The sequence below is a fragment of the Fukomys damarensis genome, unplaced genomic scaffold, assembly GCF_012274545.1.
Source record: "Fukomys damarensis isolate Sample0158 unplaced genomic scaffold, DMR_v1.0_HiC HiC_scaffold_2, whole genome shotgun sequence".
Taxonomy (NCBI): domain Eukaryota; kingdom Metazoa; phylum Chordata; class Mammalia; order Rodentia; family Bathyergidae; genus Fukomys; species Fukomys damarensis.
In genome coordinates, this window is record NW_022900914.1 from 48,160,675 (window position 1) to 48,187,360 (window position 26,686).

At 34.1% G+C, this 26,686-nt stretch overlaps 1 protein-coding gene and 1 non-coding gene across 5 annotated transcripts in view; one reads left to right on the forward strand and one right to left on the reverse strand.

Annotated features, from left to right (window-relative positions):
• The window catches only part of Exoc6b (exocyst complex component 6B), a 564,580-nt gene that overhangs the window by 475,913 nt on the left and 61,981 nt on the right, over positions 1–26,686 (reverse strand). For all 4 annotated transcript variants that reach the window (XM_010609609.3, XM_010609607.3, XM_010609608.3 and 1 more), the window contains 3 exons: positions 24,918–25,008; positions 24,717–24,762; positions 15,110–15,314 (listed from right to left, as the gene is read on the reverse strand). In XM_010609609.3, coding sequence (XP_010607911.1) covers positions 15,110–15,314; positions 24,717–24,762; positions 24,918–25,008 — 342 coding nt within the window. The remainder of the gene's footprint in view (positions 1–15,109; positions 15,315–24,716; positions 24,763–24,917; positions 25,009–26,686) is intronic.
• Positions 18,106–18,296, forward strand: LOC117286708. The gene has a single exon (XR_004517838.1). It is a non-coding gene; the product is annotated as a U2 spliceosomal RNA (small nuclear RNA).

The window sequence follows — 26,686 nt, forward strand, 5'->3', positions numbered from 1 at the left end:
CACACACACACACACACACACACACACACACACACACACACACACAGAGAGATACTACAACCTGATAAAGACTTTCCTTTCCCCCAAACAATGGCCCTAATCTGCAGAAAATTTTTTCTTCTGCATACACACACACACAAACACACACACTGAAAGCTCTTATAGATTCACTATAGGCAATTAGAAAAGTATGTCAAGAAGGTAAAGTAGCCTTAACTTGTCAACAGAATAACTTTTTGCAAGCTTTCAAAACAAAATGTTTAGTTGAAAACTTTCAACTCAAAGTATAAACTCCTGACATTTACACTTTTAGTACCCTCTTATAAAGAATAAAGGCTTTCATTCTAATAATATAGCCACTTCCCATTCTTCCTAGTCTTTTGCCAGCTTAGTGGGGTCATTTATCCTCTCATTTTCTAATAAAGAAAGTATCCATCCATCCAAACACATCAGGCCCAAACACCAGTAGGCAGCCAAAGCTTAAAATCACAGAAACCTAGAAAAAAGAACTTAGGGGGCCATCTGTCACTTTTCAACTGCAAATATTTAACTTTTTTTTTTAGCTTTTCTGTTTTTCGTTAGAGGTCCATTTCTTTGATGAGATTTTAAATAGGAAGAATTAAGAAAAATGCCACATTACCAAACAATGAGTAGCCTAGCAATAATTAAAGTTTCTGGAAGTCCTTATTACCCAGTGAATGTTCTTCCCAGCCTATCCTGTTATACTTTATGATCAAGGGTCAAAGAAAAGAATAAACCAAACTCAATTAGGACAGAAAAATAAAACTTACAGGTTATCTAGAAAATAAGGTATATACAGTATTTGTCTGAACCCATGATATTAAAAAAAAATTTTTGGTCTAGTGCTTTTCCCCATATGAATGTACCCCTTCTGGATTCCTTTGGAAACAAGTAAGACATATACACAGATGATATTCACAAAAATGTATTTGTGAACACATTTTTGAAAGAATAATTATTTTCTAATGTAATGTTTTCCCACAGTCATTAATTCAAAGAATACCTAATTCTGTGGGGGGAGGAAAGTAATGTGTGTGTTTGAGGGCAGAGGAAGCTAAACAATGTAACTCTATTCAAAAGGAATAAAGAAAATGTAGTTCTATCAAGGAGTACTACTCTACCATAAAGAAGGATAAATGACCCATTTTAGGTAAATGGATATACCTCAAGACCATAATGTCTATGAGGAAAGGCCATGTGTGAGCACTCATATCAGTACATTTCTTCAAGCCATCCCTACAGAGGTGCTGAAGCCTCCATATCTTTCCAGCTCCCACACCTAAGTCATGCTCAGGCTAAAATCCTCCCAGCTAAGATCCCAGTCATCCTGGGGCAGAGATAAGCTATCTTTGCTGCACACTGATCAAATCCTTAACCTACAGAGTTTATAAGCTGAATAAAATGATTGCTGTTTCCAACTGCTATGTTTTATGATAGTTTGTTATGTACCAGTAGGAACTAGAATACCATATATCCACATTTACTTTAAATGATACTTTATTATTAATTCTACAATAGCTCACATATCTATAAGAGATCTCCCTTTTCTCTAAATTCTCCTAATGTTTCATCTTTATTCTACTTTCTATCCCTGCTATTTATGTATATTTTTCATTTCTCCCTAGAAGACACTATCATAACCCCACAAGATTCCACTTATATATCCTGAAAAGGGCAAGACAACAGGTGTAGAGAACAAATCAGTGGTTGTTGGGGGTTACAGATGGAGAGAAAGTTTGATAACAAAGGCTATGTATACATATTTTGTAACTTATGTACATGTACACAAAATTAACTTTACAAATGTAATTTAAAATATTTTTTTAAAACTACATTAGGGTTACTTGCTAAAACTTTCAAAGAGATCAACAAGGATGTGAGAAAACACAACTAGCCAGGTTCCTTATACTATCTGTAGGTCCATTGCTCCAGTTCTCCTGAACATGTTGAATATTTCTTTTTCTTTCCTTATTTTTCTTTCTTTGCCTATCAGTTCCCTTAGTATTATTTCCATGGCATTTTCATGCTCAGTAAAGAAAACATCTTGCAGAGAATAGATTAAAGCACCTGCTGAGAACACAATCCTAGGAATTCTCAAGTGGATTTCTCCAGGACTAGTCACAGTTATGCCTCAGGTCAGAGAGCACACCACGGGAAGCTGGGGAGGGCCCTAGATCTGAACCTCAAAATGGGCTTCACAACATTCTGCACCCTTAGAAGGGATCTAGAGTTGATGAAAAAAATTACAGTCCACCAATGCATTGAATTGTCCTTTCCAAGAAGTACCAGCATTACAAGGAGATGAGAAGTACGGTGTACAGCTCAACAACTACTGGAAAAACACAATCACTAGGTGCATAGTGAAGTTATTTGAAGAATATAAAAATGGTAAGAGCCCAAAATCAAATTTACTACAAGTAAATAAGGAGATCCATTTAAGACTTATTAATCTCTATGGTCTGAATTGCTTATTAAAGTAGACCTAGGGTTTAGTTTCTCCCTGACATTAAAATTCATCCTAACAAATACAGTTTTTTCTAAACTACATTTTTAAAACATAAATCCCTGAAAATAGTAAGAAAAAAAACTCTCAATACTTAAAAAAATCTTCTCTAAAAGCTCACATCCTCCCAAATCAGTTTGTTTAAAAACACTCACAGAGGGCTAGGGATTTAGCTCAGTGGCACTGCACTTGCCTTGCAAACATGTGGTCCTGAGTTCGACCCCTGGTACAAAAAAAAAAAAAAAATCCCTCACCGAAAAATATTGTCATAGTCATTTGATAAAAAGACAGTAAGGTTAACAGTTGGTATCAGACTATCAGTACCTCAATGGAAGACTTCAACTGTCTAACAAAATCATACAGATCCAAAAACAAAAAGTAAAAAATGCCATATTTATTGTCTGCTGTGTAATATCTCATACGACTCTCAGCAATAAAGAAAGAAACTAATACTTAGATTAAGTAATTTGTCCCATCCATTTATAAGTGAGAGCCCCAGCTTTCCTGACTCCAAACCTATAGTCTTTATTACTAAAGATACTATAAAAGTTTTTCTAAAAATAAAGTTTTCTGCAAAGATCTGATGAAGAATGATATAAACTTATTAAGACAAATTAGAAAGAAGATGAATTTTTATTGTTTCTGTTATAACAATTGCATAGTGAGAGGATAAGCCATCATCTCTCTTGGTTTGCAATTACAAGTCAAATTTATATTGAGAAAATGCTACAGCCCTTGAGTATACCAGCAATGATCCCAATCCTTTATCTAAAGTATCTGTATTCTAAGAGTATTATCTTAAAAGTACTTAAAAATCAATATAATCAGACTTAATTTTTTAAAATAGCTTCGGTTAATTTCTCTTTGACTATACTATTTGATTACTTAGAATTCTTCTGCTTATAAAATGTTATAGTAACTTCTATAATTTCATAAACATCCTGTTTCCTTGAGTATTAATGATCCCTTCTGGCATAAATGAAAAAAATAAAAAATAAAAGACAACTGAAATGACCAAGCTTATTAATTATGCTTCATGAGATCTATTTTACAGAATTATCTTAAATAGGTCTAAACCGATGGTTGAAAGTAACTGAATATAAAAAAAATTCAAATTTAAGATGGAATTCATATAGGAGATGGAGCTACTATCAGCAGGCAGGGTCCAAGACTAATTATATTTAAGTAAAAAATGGACAAAATTTATATTCATTTTGAAATATGCCCTTGTTTGGTGTTATGATTAGAATTAACTGTGAAAATAAATCAGAATATTAAAGAAATCTGGGATCTGGGAGGAGCCAGAACTGATTACTCTTTAAATCTTTGAATCTAAGTCTTCTAAAAATATCATCTTGAAATTGTCTTTATATCAAAGAATCATCATCCAGACAGCTTTTTAAAAGTATGTGTCTCTGTATTTGGTTTCAACGATTCCCAACTGGGGCGGCTAACATGAAAACCAACTCAGGAAGAAGCTGAATCCTAAAATTTTAAGCAGGATTTGCAGAAATAAAGAGGCAGAAAAAAGAAGGGAAAAAGAAACAGAAGTGAAAGATAGTAAAAGGGGAAACAAAAAGAACAAACTACATTAAAGAGATGAGAAGTAAAAGAGAAGCAATTCTTTTTTTAAATATCTTATATTTCAATTATGCGGCTGTACCATTTAACTTGAGAAAACAGTATCTATATCCAAGCAAAGTAAGAAATTAACTTTATAAATATATGTAACACAAAAATGCTCTTTCAGGGCCAGGGAATTAGCTCAGTGGTTCTGCCACTTGCCTCGCAAGCACAAGGACCTGAGTTCGATCCCCAGTAACAAAAAAAAAGAAATGCTCTTTCAGGCATGTAATGAGAAATCACTACCTAGTAAACATAAGTTTTGATAATTTATTCCAAGTTGTGATATGAAAACACATCTGCCTTCCATGGAAAGGCAGACACTGTGCCTTACCAAATCCAGGCTTGATCTGATAATGACCTGTGATTGATCCTGGCCCCTACTGTGCTTGTGTAACAGCACTCAGACTGTACATTTACATATTATGTCTAAAGCATCATTTTAAATTACATTTTCATATTCTTTCATATTTCAGAGGTTAAACTATATAATAAAAACATAACTATATAGCATCTACTTTATGATAAGCTTAATTCCTTCCCCCTTCATAACTTAGGTGTAAAGTGTTAGCTTGAAGGTCAAAGTTAAAAAGGAGTTCAGGGGGCCGGGGATTTAGCTCAGTGGTTCCAGCACCTGCCTCGCAAGCACAAGAACCCAAGTTCAATCCCCTATACAGGAAAAAAAAAAGGAGTTCAGGGGCTGGAGATTTAGCTCAGTGATGCTGCACCTGCTTCGACAGCACAAAGTCCTGAGTTTCATCCCCTCTACCAAAAAGAAAAAAATGAGTTCACTGAAGTGACCTCATTTCCACACTAGTTTGGGGCAAAAGGAAATCCCAGGCATAAAGAAATGAATTTCAGTTACCATATTAACCACCCAAGAAAAACTTCATAGTGTGGGTCATGTTCCTTTATTTTAAATTTAAGAGAAAGTTCAGTTTCCCAATGAAATGATGAAATAATACTGGCTCTCCCCACGACTGATGCCAAGCCAATGTTACCAGCACTATTTTCCATCATTGTCCTAATTCCCTCTTTTCTCCTATCTTCTTGTGCAGCAGCACAGAGACTACTCAGCCCACCAGAACAAGTGCATGAGTATTAGCATACAGACCCACAGTGATAAAGGTAGGGCATAGTGACATTTATTCTGCAACCAAAAGAGTGCCAAGGTATACATGCTCTCTTCCAAAAACAGGTCAATGTGTATCTTAAAAACTCAAGGATGGCCTGCAATTCATGACCCTCACACCTTAGCCTCTTGGAGAATGGCCATGAATGTTCAAACTACAGCCATACACTGCTGCTCAGCTTTCTTCTTTCTTATTTCTTATTGTAGTAAAATAAATGTAACATAATAATTATCACTTTCACCATTTTTAAGTGCATAGTTCTGGAACATTATGTATATCCATAGTGTCATACCACCATTACAACCACCCATCTTTAGAGCTTTCTCATCTTCCCCAAATGCAATTCAGTATCCATTAAACTCTCAGTCACCATCTTTTTTTCCACAGCCTCCAGAAAACCTCAGCCTATCTTCTGTCTCTATAAACTTGACTATTCTAAAAACCTCAAGTAACCAGAATCATACAATATTTAGCCTTCTATGTTAGGCTTATTTCACTTAGTTTAATGTCTCCAAGGTTCATCAATGTTGTCAGGTGTGTCAAATTTATCTTCCTTTTTAAGATGGAATAGTACTCCATTTTTATATGTACAATATATTTTCTTTGTCCATCTGTCAATAGATAACTGGGTTGCTTCTATCTTTTGGCGTCTATGGGGTTTTTTTATATTAAAATATAGTCTACTGACTTTCCATTACAGAAATAAGGATTTAGTTCTCTTTCACATGTTTAACATAGCACCACATATCTACAGACAATCTTTCACCTATCCTTGCAAAAGAGGTATTCAATGGATTAAATGAAATTTTAATATTTACATATTACAACTATATGAATACAATCCACAGTTGAACCATATAAGATACTAGGATCACTTTCCTTTCTTACCCAACTTTTGTTCTCTGGAATTAATAATTTTTATGTTTTTATGTGTGTTTAGTTTTCTGTGAAGTCAATATTGCTTTGTTCCCAAACTCTCCCCCTACTATCTGAAATTCCTTTCATTATTCACTATTCATGAACACATGTAGATTCTATCACTTTCATCTTCTTAGAATATCTCTTTTAAATTGTCTTAAATGCTCCAGTTTATGCTGGTTGCAGTTTCTGCCGACAAGTTCCCTGTCAATCAAGTGTTCTTTTAATCGTTATTTTAGGAACTCCATTTTCCTCTCCTCTATGTCACAAATCTCATATCTTCCTTCCTTCTTTCATATGCTAGAGAAGTTAATTATGAAGGCATTTTAATACTGAAAACATCTTTATCTCACCCTCACAATTTCTTGTTTTATGGCTACATACATAGATGAGTAACCATTTTCCCTCAGATACTTTTTTTTTTTTTGGTATTGTAGATCAAACTCAGATGTTATGGTTTGAATCAAAAATGTTCCTCTGAAGCTGGGCATGCCTGTAATCCCAGCACTTGGGAGGCTGAGGCAGGAGAAGAGCCATGAGACCAAGGCCAGCCTGTCCTCCACAGGGAGACTGTCAAAAAAAAAAAAAAATGTCCATCAAAAGCATCATGAGTCCTGAGGTGGGGCCTCTGAAAGGCGAAAAGATCATGGAGGCATCATATTTGTCAGTGAGTTAATTTACTGAGTTTAGAGCTGAATATACTCTTGGAAGATGGGACTTGGTTAGAAGAGGTAGATCACTATGGGCGTGACCTGGAAAGGTACGTTCTTGTCCCTAGCTCCTTCTATCTCCTCGGTCTGGCTAACAAGGGTTGAGCAGCTGCTGTATCTTCCTTTCAGCCAACCAACAATTAACTGAGGCACCCAGAAACTACAAGCCAAATTAACCTTACCTCCTTTAAATTGTGGCTATCAAGTATTTCATCCCAGTGATTGGAAGCCTGCCTAATACTCAGGGCCTCTGCACATGCTAGACAGCCCTATACCATTCAGCCACACCTCCAGCTGTCCTTCGGAACTTTAAACACTGCTCTATCTTAATCTAGCATCCAGCAGTGCTACTGTGAAATCTCAAACCACTTTTGATCCCGAACTGCTTTTTTATATAAACTGATTTCTTTTCCTGCAGGCATTTAAGATTTTCTCTTTATCTTCTGGATTCTGACCTTTACAACACATCTTACTATAAAGTCTATTTTCATCCATTTTGTTGGGCACTACTTAGTCTTTTAATTTGGAAATTCATGCCTTATAATTCTGGACATTTTCCTGTATTATTTCTGTGATGAATTCTTTCTCTTTATTTTCTCTGCTTTCTTTTTCCTAGAATACTTAATATTAACTCTCCTGGAGTGATGTTCTAATATACTTATCTTTTCCATTTCACCTATTCCATCTGTCTTTTTACTCTTCTCCATAGATTTTCTCAACTGCCTCTTCCAAATCCTCCTTTAACTGATTTCTATTCTCATATTTCTAATTCTTCAATAATCTTCTTTGTTGCTGTATTTTTTATATAGCATTCTAATCTTGTTTTTCACTTGTTAATGATTTTGTATCTTTCTAATGTACTTATGATAGACAGGATGGTTTGGCTGTTAGGTTTCTCTCTTTTTACACAGTCACTTTTTTCCACAAACTGTTTCTTTATATTGTTTGTTCTGACCTCTTTCAGGCTAGATAGAGGCTTTTCTCAAATGCCTGGTAATCCACAGGTATTTGCTCATAGTTTAAAGTGGGTCATTAAAAAGTTGATTGAAGTATCAATCAAGTATCAATCACTTCGAAGTGATTTGACTCACCCATTTGGTTGGGGACTGTCCAAAGAACATATTTTTGAATTTTTTCTTGAGATATTCAAATTATTCGGAGTATCATCCAATTCTTGGGACCAAATCAGGAAACAGCACTATGGGGTGAATCTTAACATTTATTATACAGCCCTTCCCACTGTTTTCAGCTTAGTACTTGTACCCTCAACTTCAGTTTATTATCCTGTATTCTTCTGCTACAATTGCTATAGAGAAGTTAGGAATCAGATTCTCTAATTGCTTTCAAAATCAACATTCAACAAATCATTTTTGGAGGTGAATTTTACCTCCTTTCTTAGAGGAATCTGATTCCATCAAGTATCATGATGGCAAGGTAACTCAAGATTTAAGTATTTTGCTTTAATCAAGACTTAATCAAAAAAAGTCAAGGATTGAAAAAATCATGGTGACAAGTAATCTTGCCCAACAGTCAGTTTCTTTAAAGTCAGCTTAGTAGGACATTGTTGTATATGCCTGCAATCCCAACACTCAGAAGGCTGAGACAGGAGGATTATAAGTAGAAGTCAGCCTAGAATGCATAGCTAGATATAGTCTCAAACAAAATTTTTTTTAGTTACTAAAGAAAGAATGCCTAAGAGTCTTCAATTTCTTTTATAGATCATCAGTTCCTTTCCTTAACATTAGTTATATAACCCATATAATTTCACAAAGGCAAGTTAGAATTTTAAAAAGTAAATAAATCCTTCTCTTTGTTAAAAGGCATCACACAGAAATCAACAGAGCCACAAATACTTACATTACAAATGTTATTCAGCTCCACAAAGCCTAAAGGCAAACTAATCCAAATAAGAAAAGCAGAATTTCCCTACCACCGGAATTATTTCTTAACAAGTGAATTTCAGAAATCGGTTTCAAAAAGAACACTAGAAAATAGGTGACAATTAACAAAGAACTTTAGGCATTTTTTTAAATCTCTTCGAGTGAAATGATAATTCCAAAATAAATAAGATATGCAAAGTATTTCATAGGAACACAGGAAAAAGATCAACACAGAAAATAAAGCAGGATAGAATGGAGGGGTTTTCTACCTACTTTAAAGTTGGTTGAATTTTCCACGGTGGAACCCCACATGTGGGTCCACTGAATGATCTCAATATAACACCATGCTAAAAACAATGACAACAAAAATGCAATATAGGAATATGAAAGCAATTCTTAAATACATACATGCTGCCTAACTTAAAATTCAATATAATAATAGGCAGTAAAATGAATAATTTTTTACTCTGCCTCACAGTCTGTTAAATGAATGAACTTCTATCCCAGTTTTCACAACTGTATATTTGCTGATTTTTCTGCAGTTTCCCAGGTACCTGGAAGACAGGCATCTAGCTGGACATTATTTTAAATCAGCCCCCATTGTTTCCTTGATCCACAGGCAAAATAGAAACATATAATTTCATAAAAAGTAATTCTATTTGAAGCCAAAATAATAGAGTGTATTCATTTTTCTTTTACTATGTAACTAACTACAACAAACTTGGCAGCTTAAAACCACACACAATTATTATGTCAAAGTTTCCACGGGTCAGGAATTCAGCTTGTCCTCTGGCTAAGAATCTCACCAGGCGAGAATCATGGTGGCAGTCAGGGCTTCAGGCTTACTGCAGCTCAGGATTCTTTTCTAAGCTTATTCAGGTTGCTGCAGAATTCAGTTCCTTACGGTTGTAAGATGGAGGTCCCCATTTTCTGGCTGCTATCAACTGAGATCATTTTCAGCAACTCAAGGCTGTCTATAGTTTCATGCCACATGGCCCTCTCCGCCATTGTTCAAGACCAACAATAAACTGTCATCTGAAGCTTTGAATTTCTCTTTTTCTATCTCTAATCTGACCCATTGAAGAAGCACACTGACTATGTCAAGCCTACCCACCCAGCGGGAAGAGATTTTACAGGAAGTATACACCAGGAGGCAAGAATCTTGGGGCCATCTTAGAATTCTGCCAACCACATGCAATCAAAGCATAAAATTTCCTAATAATAAAGTTTCTATCTAAAGTCAATATAAAATCTAAAATACAGATGAGTGGGTAAATTACATATATTTTACATGATCCTCAAATACTACAATGAAACTGGACAACAAACATCTTGAGATTATAATTTTGATTAAATACTTGGAGCAATCGGGCAAGGCAACAAATGCCAGAAATCCTTGCACTCAGAGGCTGAAACAGTAAGCTCACAACTTCAAGTCCAGACTTCACAACATAACAAGACCCTCTGAAAATCAAAATAAGAAAGGCCTAGGGATATAAGTGTGAAAACACCAGGTTCAACCCCTAGTACCAGCCAAAAAATAAAACAAAAAAAAAAAAACCCACCTGAAATCCAACATGTTCACTAGAACATTCTAGTGATTTGTTTTGGCTTACATAGACTAAAAGAAGCCAACTGACCAACCGGGCCCCATCAGTTCATTGTACTGAGGACAAAGTCTACCCATGCATCACTGTAGCAACTTAAAAGACAAAAGAAGGAAAGGAGGGGTGTTCACCAAGAAAAGCAGTTACCTACATAATTTCTAGAAAATTCCAAATCAACAATAGATATTAAGACCCTCAAATCTGTTTTCTCTATGATTCTATTTAGAAATATTTTAAATGGAGGCTCCTATAACTATGACAAGAACTCTGTAAGAAAAAAATATTTAAAGTCAAAATCATTACTGAGGGCCGGGGATTTAGCTCAGCAGTTCAGTGGCCTGCCTTGCAAGCGCAAGGACCCGAGTTCAATCTCTGGTACAAAAAAAAAAATCATTACTGAACTAAAAATAATAAAGCATCAATAATGCTAAAAACTGACTTAGTAAATTAAACTCAGAACAAAAAGGCAAGAGACATGGAAAATATTTATTGTTCTACTATGTTCTATGATAGCAGGTTCCAGAAGTAAGTAGCTAGCTGCTCAGCATACCTATTTCTTCTTCCTCCTGGACACACAGCTTGACTGTATTTCCAAGACTCCTTTGCAGTGTTTGAGCTCTGGCCAGTGTAATACTGGCAGAAGTGATATATGTCCCTTACAAGCTTGGTTCAGAAAAAACTCATGACTTATTCACCTTCTTTGTCTTCTGCTGTACCAAAGGAAAATACAGGCTGAGCAGTAGTCCACAAGTGAGAAAAGTCTTGATCCCTGGCTCATCCCTTAGAGAAAAGCTACCCTACCAGAAATATCCATTTTGGCCTTTATATAAGCAAAAAATAAAACTTTTATTATGAGACTTCGGAGCTTATTACAGTAGGCAGCATTGTTTAAAAAATTCAAAAACTAGTGTTAGCAGTTCAGGGCTACCATAACAATAACAACAACTAAAACTAAAACAAATAGTATCAGTTTGGTGGTCAGGCAACCAGTAGCAAGGATACATATTTAACAAGCTAAAAGGCTAGAGAATGCTACAATGCTATACAGAAAAAACTAGAACCTGTAGTAAGTGAAAAGACATACTAAATGCTTACTGAACCTGTGGCATATAGATCATGAGTAAACAAAGAGTCAAAGTTACATGTACATTAGCATTTATTGTCAGCTTTTAGCAAAGTATTACATAAAAGAGGTGAGCTCAAAATAGAATTTTTAGACCGAAATTACAAGGAATGAAGTCTAGAAACTTTAGGCTCAGAGGGTTAAAAAGCTGAATACATATAGAGCCCAAACAGCAAGAAAAAAGAATATAGGGTTGAACAATAATTTCCCAAGAAAACTTGAGGCTGAACAAAGTGATTCAATCTTGAAGTGGAGATCAAATTCCAATATTGGACTTCTCACTGATTGTTAAATACAGCCTCAACTAAGAAAAAAATCATAAGTCAAGGACTTTGCCCTCCTACTTTTACTACTTCCCTAAACAGGGAAGGAAAAAATTCCATAACCTTTCCTGAAATTTCATTTAGGAAAGAGCATTGGGTATAGTGTCCACACAGAACCCACTAGAAAGTAACAGATTGGGACTATTACGGGACAACTACAATTCAAAAAAAAAAAAAAAACCCACAAATATGGACTAAACTTTCAACTGTTTAGAGGCTTAAAACTGAGACCCCTAAACTTGCAGAAGCAGAAAACAGGCAGTAAAAGATATTAATAGATGTAGAAGTAAATGTAAATGCAGATGTACCTATACATATAGTCATACATGTAGAGAGAAAAATATGGATCTTCTAATATCTATTGCCCGACATCCTCTTCAGAACTGTACTAGATAAAAAAATAAGGAAAAAATTTGTACCTAGAAGCCCAGGAAAACAATGGACATAGTACTTCTTTCTATAAGCAAAGCTTCCCTATTATTGAGGCTCAGAGATGGCCTACTGCTCCCCTAGAAGACTGAATGATTACATGGAATAGAGAATACTATCTGTCTCCTATTCTTTCCTTTTCTAAATGTGAATTGTTTCTAAATTATAATTATTCCATTCTACCTTCCTTACCAGCCCATGAAGAATCTGACAGACAAAGCTGAGAATCCTGGGGACATCAGACTTTGAGATGGATGTACTGACTAGATGGGCCACTGGGCTGTATCCCTTAGGGAAGGAGTGGCTGTAGTCTATGTATAGGATGATAAATAGTTAATGACTACTACAGAGTACCAAAGACTAGCTAATAATCACCAAATTTGTGTCATCCTCATTTTAAGGACAGAGTGGGATTATATACCCCAGCCTTCCTTTTAGATGAGTATGGCCACATAACTGACTTTGACGAATGGAATGTGGATAGAAGGAATAATGCTTTGCATCTGTGCTGTCCCTTAAAAACACTTCCACATACAATACTCATTGATCTTTCCCCTTCTGCTACAATCTTCAAATCCATACTAAAGACAGCAGAGCCACTCAATGGGAGAGATTCTAAGTTCCTAAATCACCACCATGGGTTAAAAAAAAAAAAATTCACAAATTTGAAATGCCATTTGAGGTTTTACGTAAGTGAGAAATAAACTGCTTCCTCACCCTCTTATCTAATATCCATGAATTCAAACAAGCATTTATTAAACTTCTACTAGATACAAAGTATATAGTAATTTCTCTCTCATATCATTCTCACAGAGGAAAATTTTAAAATACATAAGATATTCTTATTCAAGGATCTTTCATATGTGTGTGTGTGTGTGTGTGTGTGCGCATAAGACAATACATTCAAAGAGATCAATTCTTGAGATGGAAAATTTTATAGGAGAAATGAAAACTTAGCATGTTAAAATTCTGAATTCACTTAATATTTCTTTACCATTTCTTTATATTACAAAAGTAAAGCAGGCAGCTAATAATTTACATAGACTGAGTACCACAGGAGATAAATCCATTTCAACCAAACCTGAATTCAATATATGATCTGACCTTGGCAAGTTGTTTGAACTTAACAAAGTCTCTTTCCTGTGGCAGTCATTTTTTCAGATAATTAAGAATGAGACCAGCTAATCTCATATTAAATGACATAGTAAAATTCTTTTAGTTGTTGTCAGATATGTTGGTTTTTCACTGTGTGGTTCAGGCTGTCCTAGAATTCACTATGTAGGGCAGGCTGGCCTTGAACTTGAGACAATTCTCCTTCCTCAGCCTCCCTTGGGCTAGAAATACAGGCATGTGCCACTACACACAGCAGAAGTAATAACATTCTTTTTTTTGTTTTTGTTTTTTGTTTTCCAGTACTGGGGATTGAACTCAGGACCTTGCGCAGAGCCCATTGAGCTACATCCCGGCCTTGGAATTCTTAATGAATTCCTCTTTAATCAAAAAAGAAGTTAAAAAATAATGGAAACAAAGTCTTTGTAGATAGGGAGAGAGGGAGGGGTTGAAGGGAGGGCAGAGGAATGGGGGAAAAAATAAGAACCAAGGTTGATTATGTAAAGGTACAAATTTCCAACAATGAGTGCCATTATATTGTACACATTAAATGTACCAATAAAATTAATTTTAAAAAGAAATAAATTTGTCAGGCAAGAGCCTACGTAACCCTAAAAAGTAGCATCCACAGAGATTTTGTACTAGGCTTTACTATTTCAAAAATTTATCAAAAAATTAGTCAAACATGGTAAAGACTTGTCTTATTCTATAACTTTACCCAACAATGCAAAGGTATATTTTCAGTAATTGATTTTGTTTCATTCCCACTATTAAAAAAATGACAGGGTTATTTCTACCAAATTTTTCCTCAAAATAATTTTTAACTTTATACTTTGTAAAGTACAACAAAATTTAGAGAGGGGTGTGGAATGTCTGCATTGCCTTAGCAAAAAGGTAACTGGCAAACCTCTTTCACAGAATCAAATAGACATCCAAACTATGATTACCAAAGCTAACTGAGACCCTAAAGTATGGTTCCAAATAAAATATCTTCCCTTATGCTCCACACAAATGATAAGAACTTCAAATAACCTACTCAAGAACATTGGTGTTTATGAAACCAAAAAACAGTTTCCATAAACAACTGGGTGCTCTATTTATTGTTGTAAGCTACATCATCAGGTAATACTGAGAAGTTTAACTATCAAGTTTAAATGGTAAATACTGAGAAGTTTAAATCAAAGTGACTTAAATTTCAAAAGAGCAAGAACTACTGAAAATCATTACTGTACTTTTATTCATAATGACAAAAAACCTTTCTGTGATTATAATTCACAGCATTTCTCAATAGAATTTTTTCTCATTGATTTCTGTTAATATCAGAAAAATGCATGTGTAACATTACATCTTGCTTACATAGCAAATAATCAGCCAAAGGTACCTAAGTTGGGTTATTAACTAGAAGAGCTTTAAAATACTTTGGACTTCAAATCATATCCAAAGTGAAGGGAAGTATTTTTTTTAAAGCAACAAATTTAAATTCTTTCAAATCCTCACTATAAACATCATAACTGATTAGTTGCTTGGACATCCAATTTACTGGACATCCACAGAATCAATAGTTAACTGCTCTGTTAAGATAATAAAAAACATTTTTAATTATATGTTTCCACAAAAATAAAGGACTTCCTTAAAATGATAAACAATCAAGACACTTGCCAAAAGAAATCCATGTTCAACTGAATATATGAAAAGCCACTGTCCAACCTATTTTAAACCCAAGACCTACTTGCTTCATGGCAGTCTCTCCAATTTTGTCTGAATGCTTGCGGATGCTCTCCAGAAAATCTTTGAGATCAGACATAGAAACATCCTTTATTTCTTCTCGAAGCTTGGGGATGTTGTCCACCATCACCTTGCAGAATCGATAGTGGCTTACTTGAGGCAGATAGGTATGCTCTAGATGTTCCAGAGTTTTCAGTGCAGGATAATGCCTACAAAAGGAATTGATTACCTTTAGCTGAACTGAGTCTGCTATGGTCAGATATACTCCTCAGGAAAAACTTCTAGCTGAATTAGTTTTCACTGTGCATTAAGATAAATTCAGTATTAAGTTTTAAAGAAACCATCAATGAGCTAAATCTCAAATTATTTTTCATTTTTATTACTATATATTTGCATTACATAATGCTTACACTGCTTTTGGGGAGCTGATACATCAAACATAATACATCTCGTTCTTTTTTCATTCCATTTTCCTCCTCTCCCTTCCCAATCCTTCCATCTGTTCCCCTTCCCATTTGAAATGATCAAATTATCACAAATTAACATATGCTTTAAAATACTAGCAAAGTATAATCAAACAGATTTTATCTAAAGAAAGCATAAAACTTAAAATAGATATCAGCTAAGGAATAAAAGAATTTTTAAAAAGATCATCTCAATGACAAAAATATTCACCCTATACAATGAAGTACCCTGGTACAGACTTGGAAGCACCTATCAAATCTTCTACCCAGTGATTCATTCAAATTCATGACAAAACTAACCAAGACAACCATTTCAGGGGTCTAGAAATTGACCGACCAAAGGACAACAAATCAAGAAATATTTATTCATGAAAATCGCTCGATGGTAGGCCTCTGCAGTATTCTTGCCTGGGCCTACTTCCAGTAACACCCCCCCACACACACACACACACCCGCATGTGCACAAACACACACACACATCAAAGCCCTTGCCTCTGGTCACAGTTCATGGCTAGTCATGAAAACGAACAGCTTCACTGGCATTAGGGAAAAACATAATTTGGAGCAGAGGGTGAAAAACTCATAATGAGTGGCATTATTAGTAAAATTGATGAGCACAGTAAAAAAACAAAAATACAAAAGTGAATCATAGGAAAAGCCTCCAGCTCTACTGGCCTAAAGTCTACTGACTGTGACAAATGGCAGACTAGAGGACTAACCAGAAATTGAACAGGAAGGTCATAGAAGTAAATACCTATGATAAATTTGATATACTTTCTGCCTGTGCCTAGCTGACTTAGAAAATTTCACACAATCAAGGAACACTTAGAAGGACCTAAGCACTCCACTCAGCCTTGGCTGACCAGGATGCTACAGGAACACACAGGAGACCTAAGAATGCCTGGCAGAAGGTAAAACTTCAGGAAGACTTGGAAACTGCCTGAATTTCTAATGTACTCACTAATCCACATACAAATCAACTGGCAAAGAGTAGAAACCTTACTAAGTTTCGTTAGTTGATGATTTTCCTTTAAAAAATGAAAATGAGCTTCCAGGAATAGTGGTGTACACTTGTAATCCTAGCACTTGGGAGGCTGAGTCAGGAGGATCACGAATTCTAAGCCCAGCCCGGAGTGAGTTCAAGGCCAGCCTGCTGGACTTCTTAGTGAGACTCTATGAAGAAAGAAAATAAAAGGAATAAAGGAGGAAAGAAGGAAATGACAAAATTTCTTGCCAGCCAACCTATCTTACAAGATACTCTAAAGGAAGCCTGAAAGAAATGACAGCAGATGGTGATTTGAATACACACACACACACACACACACATACACACATACTGAAAAGCATACAATATAATAAATGTCCTAAATAAGAAAGAGTAAATAAGCATTCTTCTCTTAATTTCTTTAAAGAATAAGATTTTTTAAAGCAATGATTCTAATACTGTAATTCAGGTTTATAAAATACATGGATACATCAAGAAATTAAATAATAACTAACACTGGCGAGGCTGAGGGGAAAAGGAAACCTACATTGTTGGTGGGAATGTCAACTAGTTACAAACACTACGGAAATTTCTCAAAAAACTAAAATTAGAAATTCCATTCAGCCCAGATATTTCCCTTCTCAGTATCTTCCAGAAAGAGTTAAAGATATCATATTATCAAGATATATGCATACCAATGTTTACATCAGCACAACTTATAATACGTAAATCTTGGGAGCAGCCTATTAACAGAAGAATCTGTAAAGAAAATGTGGTACTGATACACAATGGAATACTACTCTGCCATTAAGAAAAATAAAATGGAGTCATTTATAGGAAAGGGGATGCAATGTAAGACTATAATATATCATGTGAAATATATCAGGCACACAAATTTAAATATCACATACCTGTCTTACATGAGAAACTTTAAGTATAACTTAAAAAGCAAAATAAAAATAAAAGACAATAGGAAATAGGGAGATAGAACTTTTGCAAATGGAAAGGGAATCTAGAAATGGAGGGAGGAATCGGGAGGGAAAAGGAAATAAGATAAATCAAGACATGTTATATACATGTACTAACTCCTTCACAGTGAACGTAATCATCATGGACTGCAAACATACACTAATTTTTCTTAAAAAATGACGTCTACACTTGCTAAATGTCTCTTTTTAAAAAGAAAATATATTTTTAAGAAACTCATTCAGCTCAATGGTATTTGGAATTTTCAAGATACAAAAGGGAGATGGAAGAGGAAAAGAAGTAGAAACAAAACCCACAGAAAAACAAAAAAGGACCTATATATAGAAGGGTATGCAAAAAAAAAAAAAAAACTATCACTCTGCCAAAGATTTCTTAAAATATGTGTTTTATTGTCAGTATTTTCAGTAAATGATAATTCACAGTCTGCTGGTAAACAAATTTTCAATAGAAAATATTAGTGAAAACCACTATTCTAAGCATGATATATCTATGTATTAAAATAACAATAAAATAGCAAACTGTTTGTGACATCACTGAATAAAAATTACCTCAAAAAACAGACTTACTGGTTCTCAGCCTTTCATCTAAGATAGAGCTCAATATTTGTTGTTTTCAGTTTCATATGTGATGCATCCTCTATCTAAGAACAATACATCAAATGGATTTCAGGAGTAAGGAGACGAAATGGGAGCTTGCCCCATCCATTCTATGCATCAACTTGGTACTCTAGTATTTCTAGGGATGGCACAAAAATTTAAAAAATTCTCTATCTTTCAAGTATAATCATATAATTTTAAATTATAAATATACATGCATAAATTATAAATATACAATCACTGAGAACACCTAGGTACAGAGAAACAACTATAAAAACCTATGCAAAAGTGTTGGCCATGACTATTTCTCTAAATGACAATATTATAAGTGATGGCTTTTTTTGTGTTTTAGTGTCCTAATTTCCACATTTCCCATGAAATATTTAGTACAAGAAAGCCCTAATTCCATCCCTATAAATAAAAATGATTTATAGCTCTAGCTCAAACTGAAGGAATGATTTTCACAGCAGATACTTCAGCTCCTTTAGCTCCAATGCACTTAGTATCACAAACACTGAAGCCTAAAGACTTTTTTTTCTTTTTATGGTTTCTCTCATGTATTCCAAGAGCAAAATCTTGGTCCAAATAAATGAAGAGAAGAAAGGTTTAGTCCTTCTAAACTCAGAAATACAAGTACAAATATAGTTAAATCTGAAATAGTTTTTATTAAAATTTTACAGACTCAGAAACAGTACAATTCACATGGTTTAGTATAAACAGAATGGTGTTTATACTTCAATTAGGTATGAAGAGTTATGTGTAATAAAATGCAATTCCTCTAGAGAGAAACTTTAGAATGGATAGAAAGCCAGAAATTAAGCCAAAAAGATAAACATACTTTGGGGTTTAGTTGTATTTTGGAACATTGTTTATAGAATGAGAAAATCTAACAATGTTGCCTGCAGACATAGGCACATTCACTGATGAGACACATGGCTCATGCTGAAAACATCTGGTCTGTCAAATAGCTCCACATTTTTTTAAAGCTAATTAGTACAAAACTCAATGATTCCTGACAACAAAGAATGTTACCTTTTTTCCCCCCACTATCCTTTCCCTAGCATATTCCAACCATAGTAAACCAGTAAGATTATTCAAATGTAATGTATTTCAATATCAATGACAGATAAACAATGATAGCAAGTTAAGCATCTATACACAGGTACCCCCAAAAAAATTATTTTCAGGGGCCATGGAATTCCCAACAATATTTTGATATTACTTTTGAAAACCTCCAAACCTTATTAAAACTGAATCAAAAGCCAAATTCCTAAGTTTCATTTCCATGTGTGTTCACTCTCCCCTCTTCCCTTTTGCAGGACCCCTAAAGAGGCAAAAGCAGAAATACAATAAAAGATATATAAAACAGGGAAAAAAGGAAGAAGGCAGAAGAAAAGCTGAATATTACCTAAGACTAACTAAGGTCCAAATAACTGAGACACTGTTGACTGCTATCATGAGAAGAGGAATGTCAATTCCAAGCAAATAAAATTTCAGTAATTTTTTGCCATGGCATGGAACTCTTCATAATGATGGCTTTTAAATTTTTAGTAAGTGGCCCTTGAAAATGACTCACAAGTACCTATAAGAATTTTTTTGAAATTCAAGGTATGATAAAATATGAAGTAAAAGCTGTTATACAAGAAAATATTAGTTCCTTTCATAATCAAAAAGCATCAGTAACAACTACTTAATCCCTTCTATGTGCTAGAGATGGAGGGTGAGGTATCTTTTCTTTGGGAGCACAAAACAACCCAGTGGTACAATCAGTATTTGTAGTTAAAAAAAATAATAATAATAAGATTCTAGCCTTGAAGGCATAACAAGGAACAGACATGAACTCCCACTTTATAAACAAGCATAGTACTGACTGACTAAAATATCTAAAACAACTGTTCTCCGTCACTGGACATCAGGCAGCACAGAACTGTAATCTCTGAAAGAAAAGAAATAAACAAGGCAAATTTAATAATCACTTTGGTTATCTACCTGAAGGCGATTTCTAGATAATGGACACAGAAAAAATCCAAACATGACCCAGCAGATTCACTGACTTTGAGAAGAGCCAAATAATATTTCAGGAAGACCTAGGTAGCTTGAAAGGAATAACACCCTCCTAGAAAAAAATTACAAAATTCTACAAAAGGTTTCCCTTGAGTCTTTGTTGAGTACTATATCAGGCTTTTAGAAAGTGAAATTTTACATGGATAGGCAGAAAGAAGGAAGAAAGGAAGAAATAGAGGAGAAAAGGAGAATCTAAGAGGAGATGTAAGATGGATATTACAAGGAGCTCAAAGCAGAGAAACATCCTAACTCTAAACAGCCAAAGTGAAGAGTTTTTGCAGCTTGCTGACTTATACAGAGATCAAGTTTTATTTAGTAAAGCTGACTGCCCCTAGAATGAAGGTGGGCCTAGCAGAGCTTTAAAATGGGGAGGCAAAGGGATCAAGCAATTTACAACTTAATTATTTGACAAAATAAAGCCCAACATCTCTAAGAAAAAAAAGCTCCCCTCAAAATCCAGAAACTTATCAACATAATACCATAACCTCTACTATCCACTCAAATATTAACAAACATAAGAATTTTAAAATGGATCTATAACCAGAAAAAAGCCAAAAGTGGAAGAACTAACAAGGTATATGAAAACAGCTATTAGAATTATGTATATATTTATGTGTCTATGTGTATACATATAGACACAAAAAATAATGACAGAAATAAATTTTTTTTTAATTTAACTTCTCAGCCTGAAAACTATCATTTGAAATGGAAATATCTCTGGATAGTTATGAAATATCAAACAATACAAAAAAGGAGAGATCAATACACTTGTACATAGCAATAAATAAAACAGATTAAGACAGGCTGGGGGAAAAAAATAGGTCTTCAAGTCATCTATGGGACTATATTAATCTGTCCAATAATTGAAGTCCCAGAAAGGTGATGGAAAAAGATAGAAAAATATACTAGAAAAACAATCTGAATATTTTCCAGATTGTATGAAAATTACAAATCTACAGACTCATGAAGCTAAACAAACCACAAGCAGGAGAAATATATACATGAAAACATACACACACACACATTCTTTCACTTATACCAAAGTACAGCAAAATCAAATTGTTGAAAATAAATCACAAAGGCAAAGGCTTTAAAACTTCTGGGAAAAGAGTACATTATGTACAGAGACAAAGGTAAGGCAGTTCATACACATCACCTCAGAAACTACATAAACCAGAATACAAGAAAATGATTTCTTATGAACTAATGAAACTAAAACCTACAAATCTATACACATCAAAAATATTTTTCAAAGCCGGGAGTGGTAGCACACACCTATAATCCCAGCACTCGGGAGGCTGAGGCAGGAGGATCGCTGAGAGTTCAAGACCAGCTTGGGCTGCATAGTGAGCTCCAGGTCAGTCTCAACTACATTTTCAAAATGAAGATGTACCAGATAACATTTCCTGCCCACAGGGATGGAATACAAACAATAATAAGTATTGACTAAGGTATTCAGAAATTAGAACCTTCATATGCTTACTGCTAGGAAAATAAAAAGATGTAGCTGCTCTGTAAAACAGTCTGGTAGTTCTGAAAAAGGGTGAAAGAATTACTATATGGCCTAGCAATTCCGCTCCTAGGTATATTCCCCAGAGAACTGAAAGAACATGCACAAAGACTCGCAAATAAATATTTTAGCAATATTATGCATAAGAGCTAAAAAGTGAAAATACCTCATGCAGAAGAAAAGACAAACAAAATGAAGTATGTTCATACAATGGAAGAGCATTCATTAAAAAAAAGAGTGAAGTAGTGGTACATGGTGGAGTGTTGAAAACACTATGCTAAGTGGAAGAAGTCAGACATAAGGCCACATACTGCATAATTTTACTCACACGAGATATTCAGAACCAACAAATCTACAGAGACAGAAAGTAGCTAAGTGGTTGCCCAGACTCAGGGGAAAGAGGAATGAGTGCACAGTTTCTTTGGGGGTGATTGAAATGTTCTAGAACACAGGTCGGATTTATGGTGGCAGAACCTTGTAAATATTCTAAAAGCCACTCAATTGTACACTTTAAAATTATTAATGTTATGGTATGTGAATAATAATTTTTAAAGTGTAGATGAAATGCTGCCTCAAAACAATTTTATTTCTCAGAGAATTCAAAGCCAGACAACTGATCCAACACAAAATACTAAAGGATATTCTTCAAGCAGAAAGGATAAGTAGTAATACCAGAAGAAAACTACCAAAAGGGCTAAAAGTACTTAAATAAGTAAGTAAATATAAAATTTGTTTATTTTATTTTAAAGGTAAAAGATATTTTATAGCAGAAATGCAAATTATTATAGTCACTACATACCACACTTTGAAATAAGATCGATGACAATAATAATACAAAAGAAGGAATGGTAAAATGCAAGTTTTAATTTATACAATAACTATATATACTTCTAGGATATAACATGACAACCAATAAATGTATACATATAATGGTCAGATCAAACTAATTACCATTTCTACTTAAATAAAAGTATAGTGCCGTACGACTCTTACATTATATGATTTGATATAATATTATTTAAAGATCTACAGTAAGTTAAAGATATCCAGTGTAACATTAAAAAATAAAACAAAGAGATATAGTTTATATGGCATTAGTGAAGATAAGATGGAATCCTAAAATAGTCAACTGAATGAGAAAAAGGCAGTAATGGAGAGAAGGAACAAAAGACAGGATAAATGAAAAATAAATTAGAAGATATATTTAAACCTATATACTGATAATTGCATTAAGTATAAAAGATTCAAACAATAAAAAAGCAGAGACTGTTACATGAGACCAATTTTTTAAATCAAGGTCATAAAATAACAGGCTTATAATCTTCAAAAGTGACAAGGTCATAAAAGTTAAGGAGCTACTGAAGAGAATTACAGACTCAGAAAGACTAAAGAAACATGACAACCAAATGCATCATGTGATTTGAACTAGATTCTTTAGCTGTAAGGAACACAATTAAGATAACTGGCAAAACGGATTGATAAGAGGATTAGATGCTAGTTGTATAACAGTGTTAATTTCCATTCTCTATTACAATGTTGTTGCAAAGGAAAATATCTCTATTTATAGGAAACCCGACTAAAGTATATTATTAGGTATGACAGTGTATCATGTTAGCATCTTATTTTCAACTGGTTCAGAAAAAAATGCTGAATTTGTGAATTCTTAAAACTAATTTTTAATTAACAAAATAAATAGTTTTGACTATCAAAACTGCTATACAACAAAAATACTAACTCTACAAAGTTAAAAAAAATATGCTATAAATAGGAAGACTGGGGGCTGGGGATGTAGCTCAGTGGTTCTGCCACCTGCCTCACAAGTGCAAGGACCTGAGTTCAATCCCTGGTACCAGAAAAAAAAAAAAAATAGGAAGACTGTATTTATGGCATATTGACAGAAAAAAGCATCCAAAATATGAATTCCTATGAATAAAAACAATAATAATATGAGAAAAATGTACAAAATATATCAAATAAAACTTCAGTATCCAAAAACATTTTTATTATAGTACTATAATCAAATAAATAAAAAACTGTATCAGTGATCTATCATTTTATAATCATCACACTTGCAAAAACTAAAAAAATTGGCAATAAAGATATTACCAAGAGGTGAAATAACAGGAACTCACATAAAATGCTAGTAGTATTGTACATGGGTAAATCACTTTGGAAAACACCCTTTTTTTGATCAAACTGGTTATCTTCTAGATATGAACCCTGTACCAGTAAAATCCACATGGCCTGTGGCTTGTAAAAAATGCATAACCTCAGGAGCAACACCAGATCTTCTCGGCTAAAATTTATATTCAACAAACCCCACATGATCCATACACCACACAGCAGCATTTGAAGAACACAATCAAGATGAGTCCAAAGAGACATGAACAAAGATTTTTTTTCAAAAAATATTTACCACTGTCTGCACAGCAAACAACTAGAATCATACCAAATGTCCCTCCTAGTACCATTTGAGATATTTACCCTATAGTACTATCAACCCCCAAAGTCTCAGTGATCCTAAAATAATAGTTTAAAACTTATTAAGTTGGCAGAGAAGCTCTGCTCATTAAAGGTACTCAAGGACTCAGCTATCTTAAACACTGCCATTTATCATAACCAAGGGAAAATAGAGAGTTCTGAAAGGACCTGCATTGGAAATAAAATGCTAAGCCCAAAAGTGACACACATTACTTCTACTCACATCTTAACAGTCAAAAACAGTAACAGAGCCCAACCTATACAAAGGGTGTCCAAGACATATAATTCTACTTGGTGCCAGAAAAATATATGTGTGTGAACATATATATAATCCTTTAAAAAGCACTATCAAATATGAGCCTTAAAAGTATTCTAGGGCTGAGGATGAGGTTCAGTGGTAAAGTAGTTGCCTAGTATGCACCAGGCCCTAGTTTAATCCCCAGTATTCTACTCTTACATCCAAAACAAGTAATCTAAAAACAAATTTAGACTACTAAAAGCAAATTTAGATAAAAAATTCTTACCTTTTAGTTTTCATTTGGTCCCTCAATTTGCTATACATCTCTAGGACTTGAAAGAGACAAAAAAAAAAAAAAAAAAAAAAAAAAAAAAAAAAAAAAAAAAAAAAAAAAAAAAAACACAAAAACATTATTTAGAGAAAGTAAAGAAAGAATTAAAGCTAACAGAACTGCATTAAGAATCCTACTCCATTTCCAGTTCCTTACCTGGAAGACACAGCATTAATTTATCAACAGTGGCAGAAATATTTCTTTGTTGTAAACGACACTGCTTCAGTTCTTCCATTGCTATCACCAGCTTAGTAAGAGGGGGGAAAAAAACTGAATTATGCCAATAGCTGTAAATAAAAAGCTTTTAGTCATTTTTCCACACTGTGTTCAATTCATCAGAAAATCCCAGACAGTTTCATAGTAAGTACTGCCAAGTGGACTAAGGAACTGCCTTTCCCAACCAGTAAAACATTCCTGCACAATTTCCCACTTTCTCCCCAAGATACAGAGTGCACTAGAATGGACTACATAAAATGCAATCCTAAAATATAGGGGCTATCCAGAAGAAAAGAAAATATTTTACATATTTTCTCCAAACACTATTCACTCTTCATGATTTATGGTTTCATCAATCTTCTGAAAAAATTCTACATTTTGTACCAGTACTAAACAGAAAGAAAACTGTCCTTCCTATACAGCTTCAAATGAGTGTGAAAATGATCTTCAATTAAGTTGCTATTTCAACAAATAACCACACACCTAGATGTGGCTTCTCTATGAGATCCAGTTTAGTGAAGAGTAATCAATCCACTTTTCTTCTCATAGTTCCTAAAGGCCTCTACCTGAAGTCATCCTACAATATACTAGTAAAAAATGTGCTCTGAATAATTAGAATATAAGACAAAAAAAATTTAGTTATCCACTTGAAGCACTGATCCTATACTCATGCCTAAAAATGTTATTTCCTTAGATATCATGCAAAAAAAAAATGAAAGAGAATGCCTCTAATTATTTCACTGATCAAACAATCAAAAGCAAACCTTAAAGATTATTAAAATTAAACATTAAGTATTATAGGATAAAGCAAGTGTATGATACAAAAACCAGTAACGGACTATGAGTCAAAAAACTTGGGTTTTAATCCCAGTCTTACCAATTATTTTATAAACTCACCAAATCATCTGTTCTAATTTCATCATCAATAAAACAGAGATAATAACTGCTCTGACATCATCATTAGTCTGCCATAAGGATTGAGTAAATAAAATAATATTGTTAACTGTAAAGGTTTAAACAGTGAGTATATCCATTAATAGAATGATTCTTTTTATCCCCCCAGAAAGTGGGAATTGAACCCCATTCCTCATGCAAGCCAGTCAAGCATTTCACCGCTGAGCTATATCCCCAGTCATGATTCACTTTATAAACAAATGTTTATTGAGTCCCAGTTTGTGCCAGTTGCTATTTAAGCAGATGGAAAGGATACAGAAATGAACAGAACAAACAAAACTTTCTAACCACAAAGACCAAATTTCTAATGGCAAGAGACAGACTAAAAACAAATATATAAGTAAAAATATATATCAAAAGTATGATAGTACAATGGAGAAAAATAAACTGGGAAGAGGTAAAAAGAATGGGGCAATAAGGATAAGGCTACAACTATAAATAAGGTTTAGGACAGATCTCACTGAAAAGTTAACATTTGGGCTGGGGATGTAGCTCAGCAGCACAGTGCCTGCCTGGCAAGTGTAAGGCCCTGGGTTCAATTCCCAGTACCAAAAAAGAAAAGTTAACATTTGAAGAAATAAGTAAATGAACATTAGGAAATGAACATTTCCAGGTAAAGAACAGCATTGGCCATATTTTCAATCAATGATTTAAAAACATAGCTAATGACTATATGTCCTTTCATTAAACTCACTAATGACTATATTCATTTATGTGATATAAACTTTAGGAGAAGCAACAATAATACCCAAGTA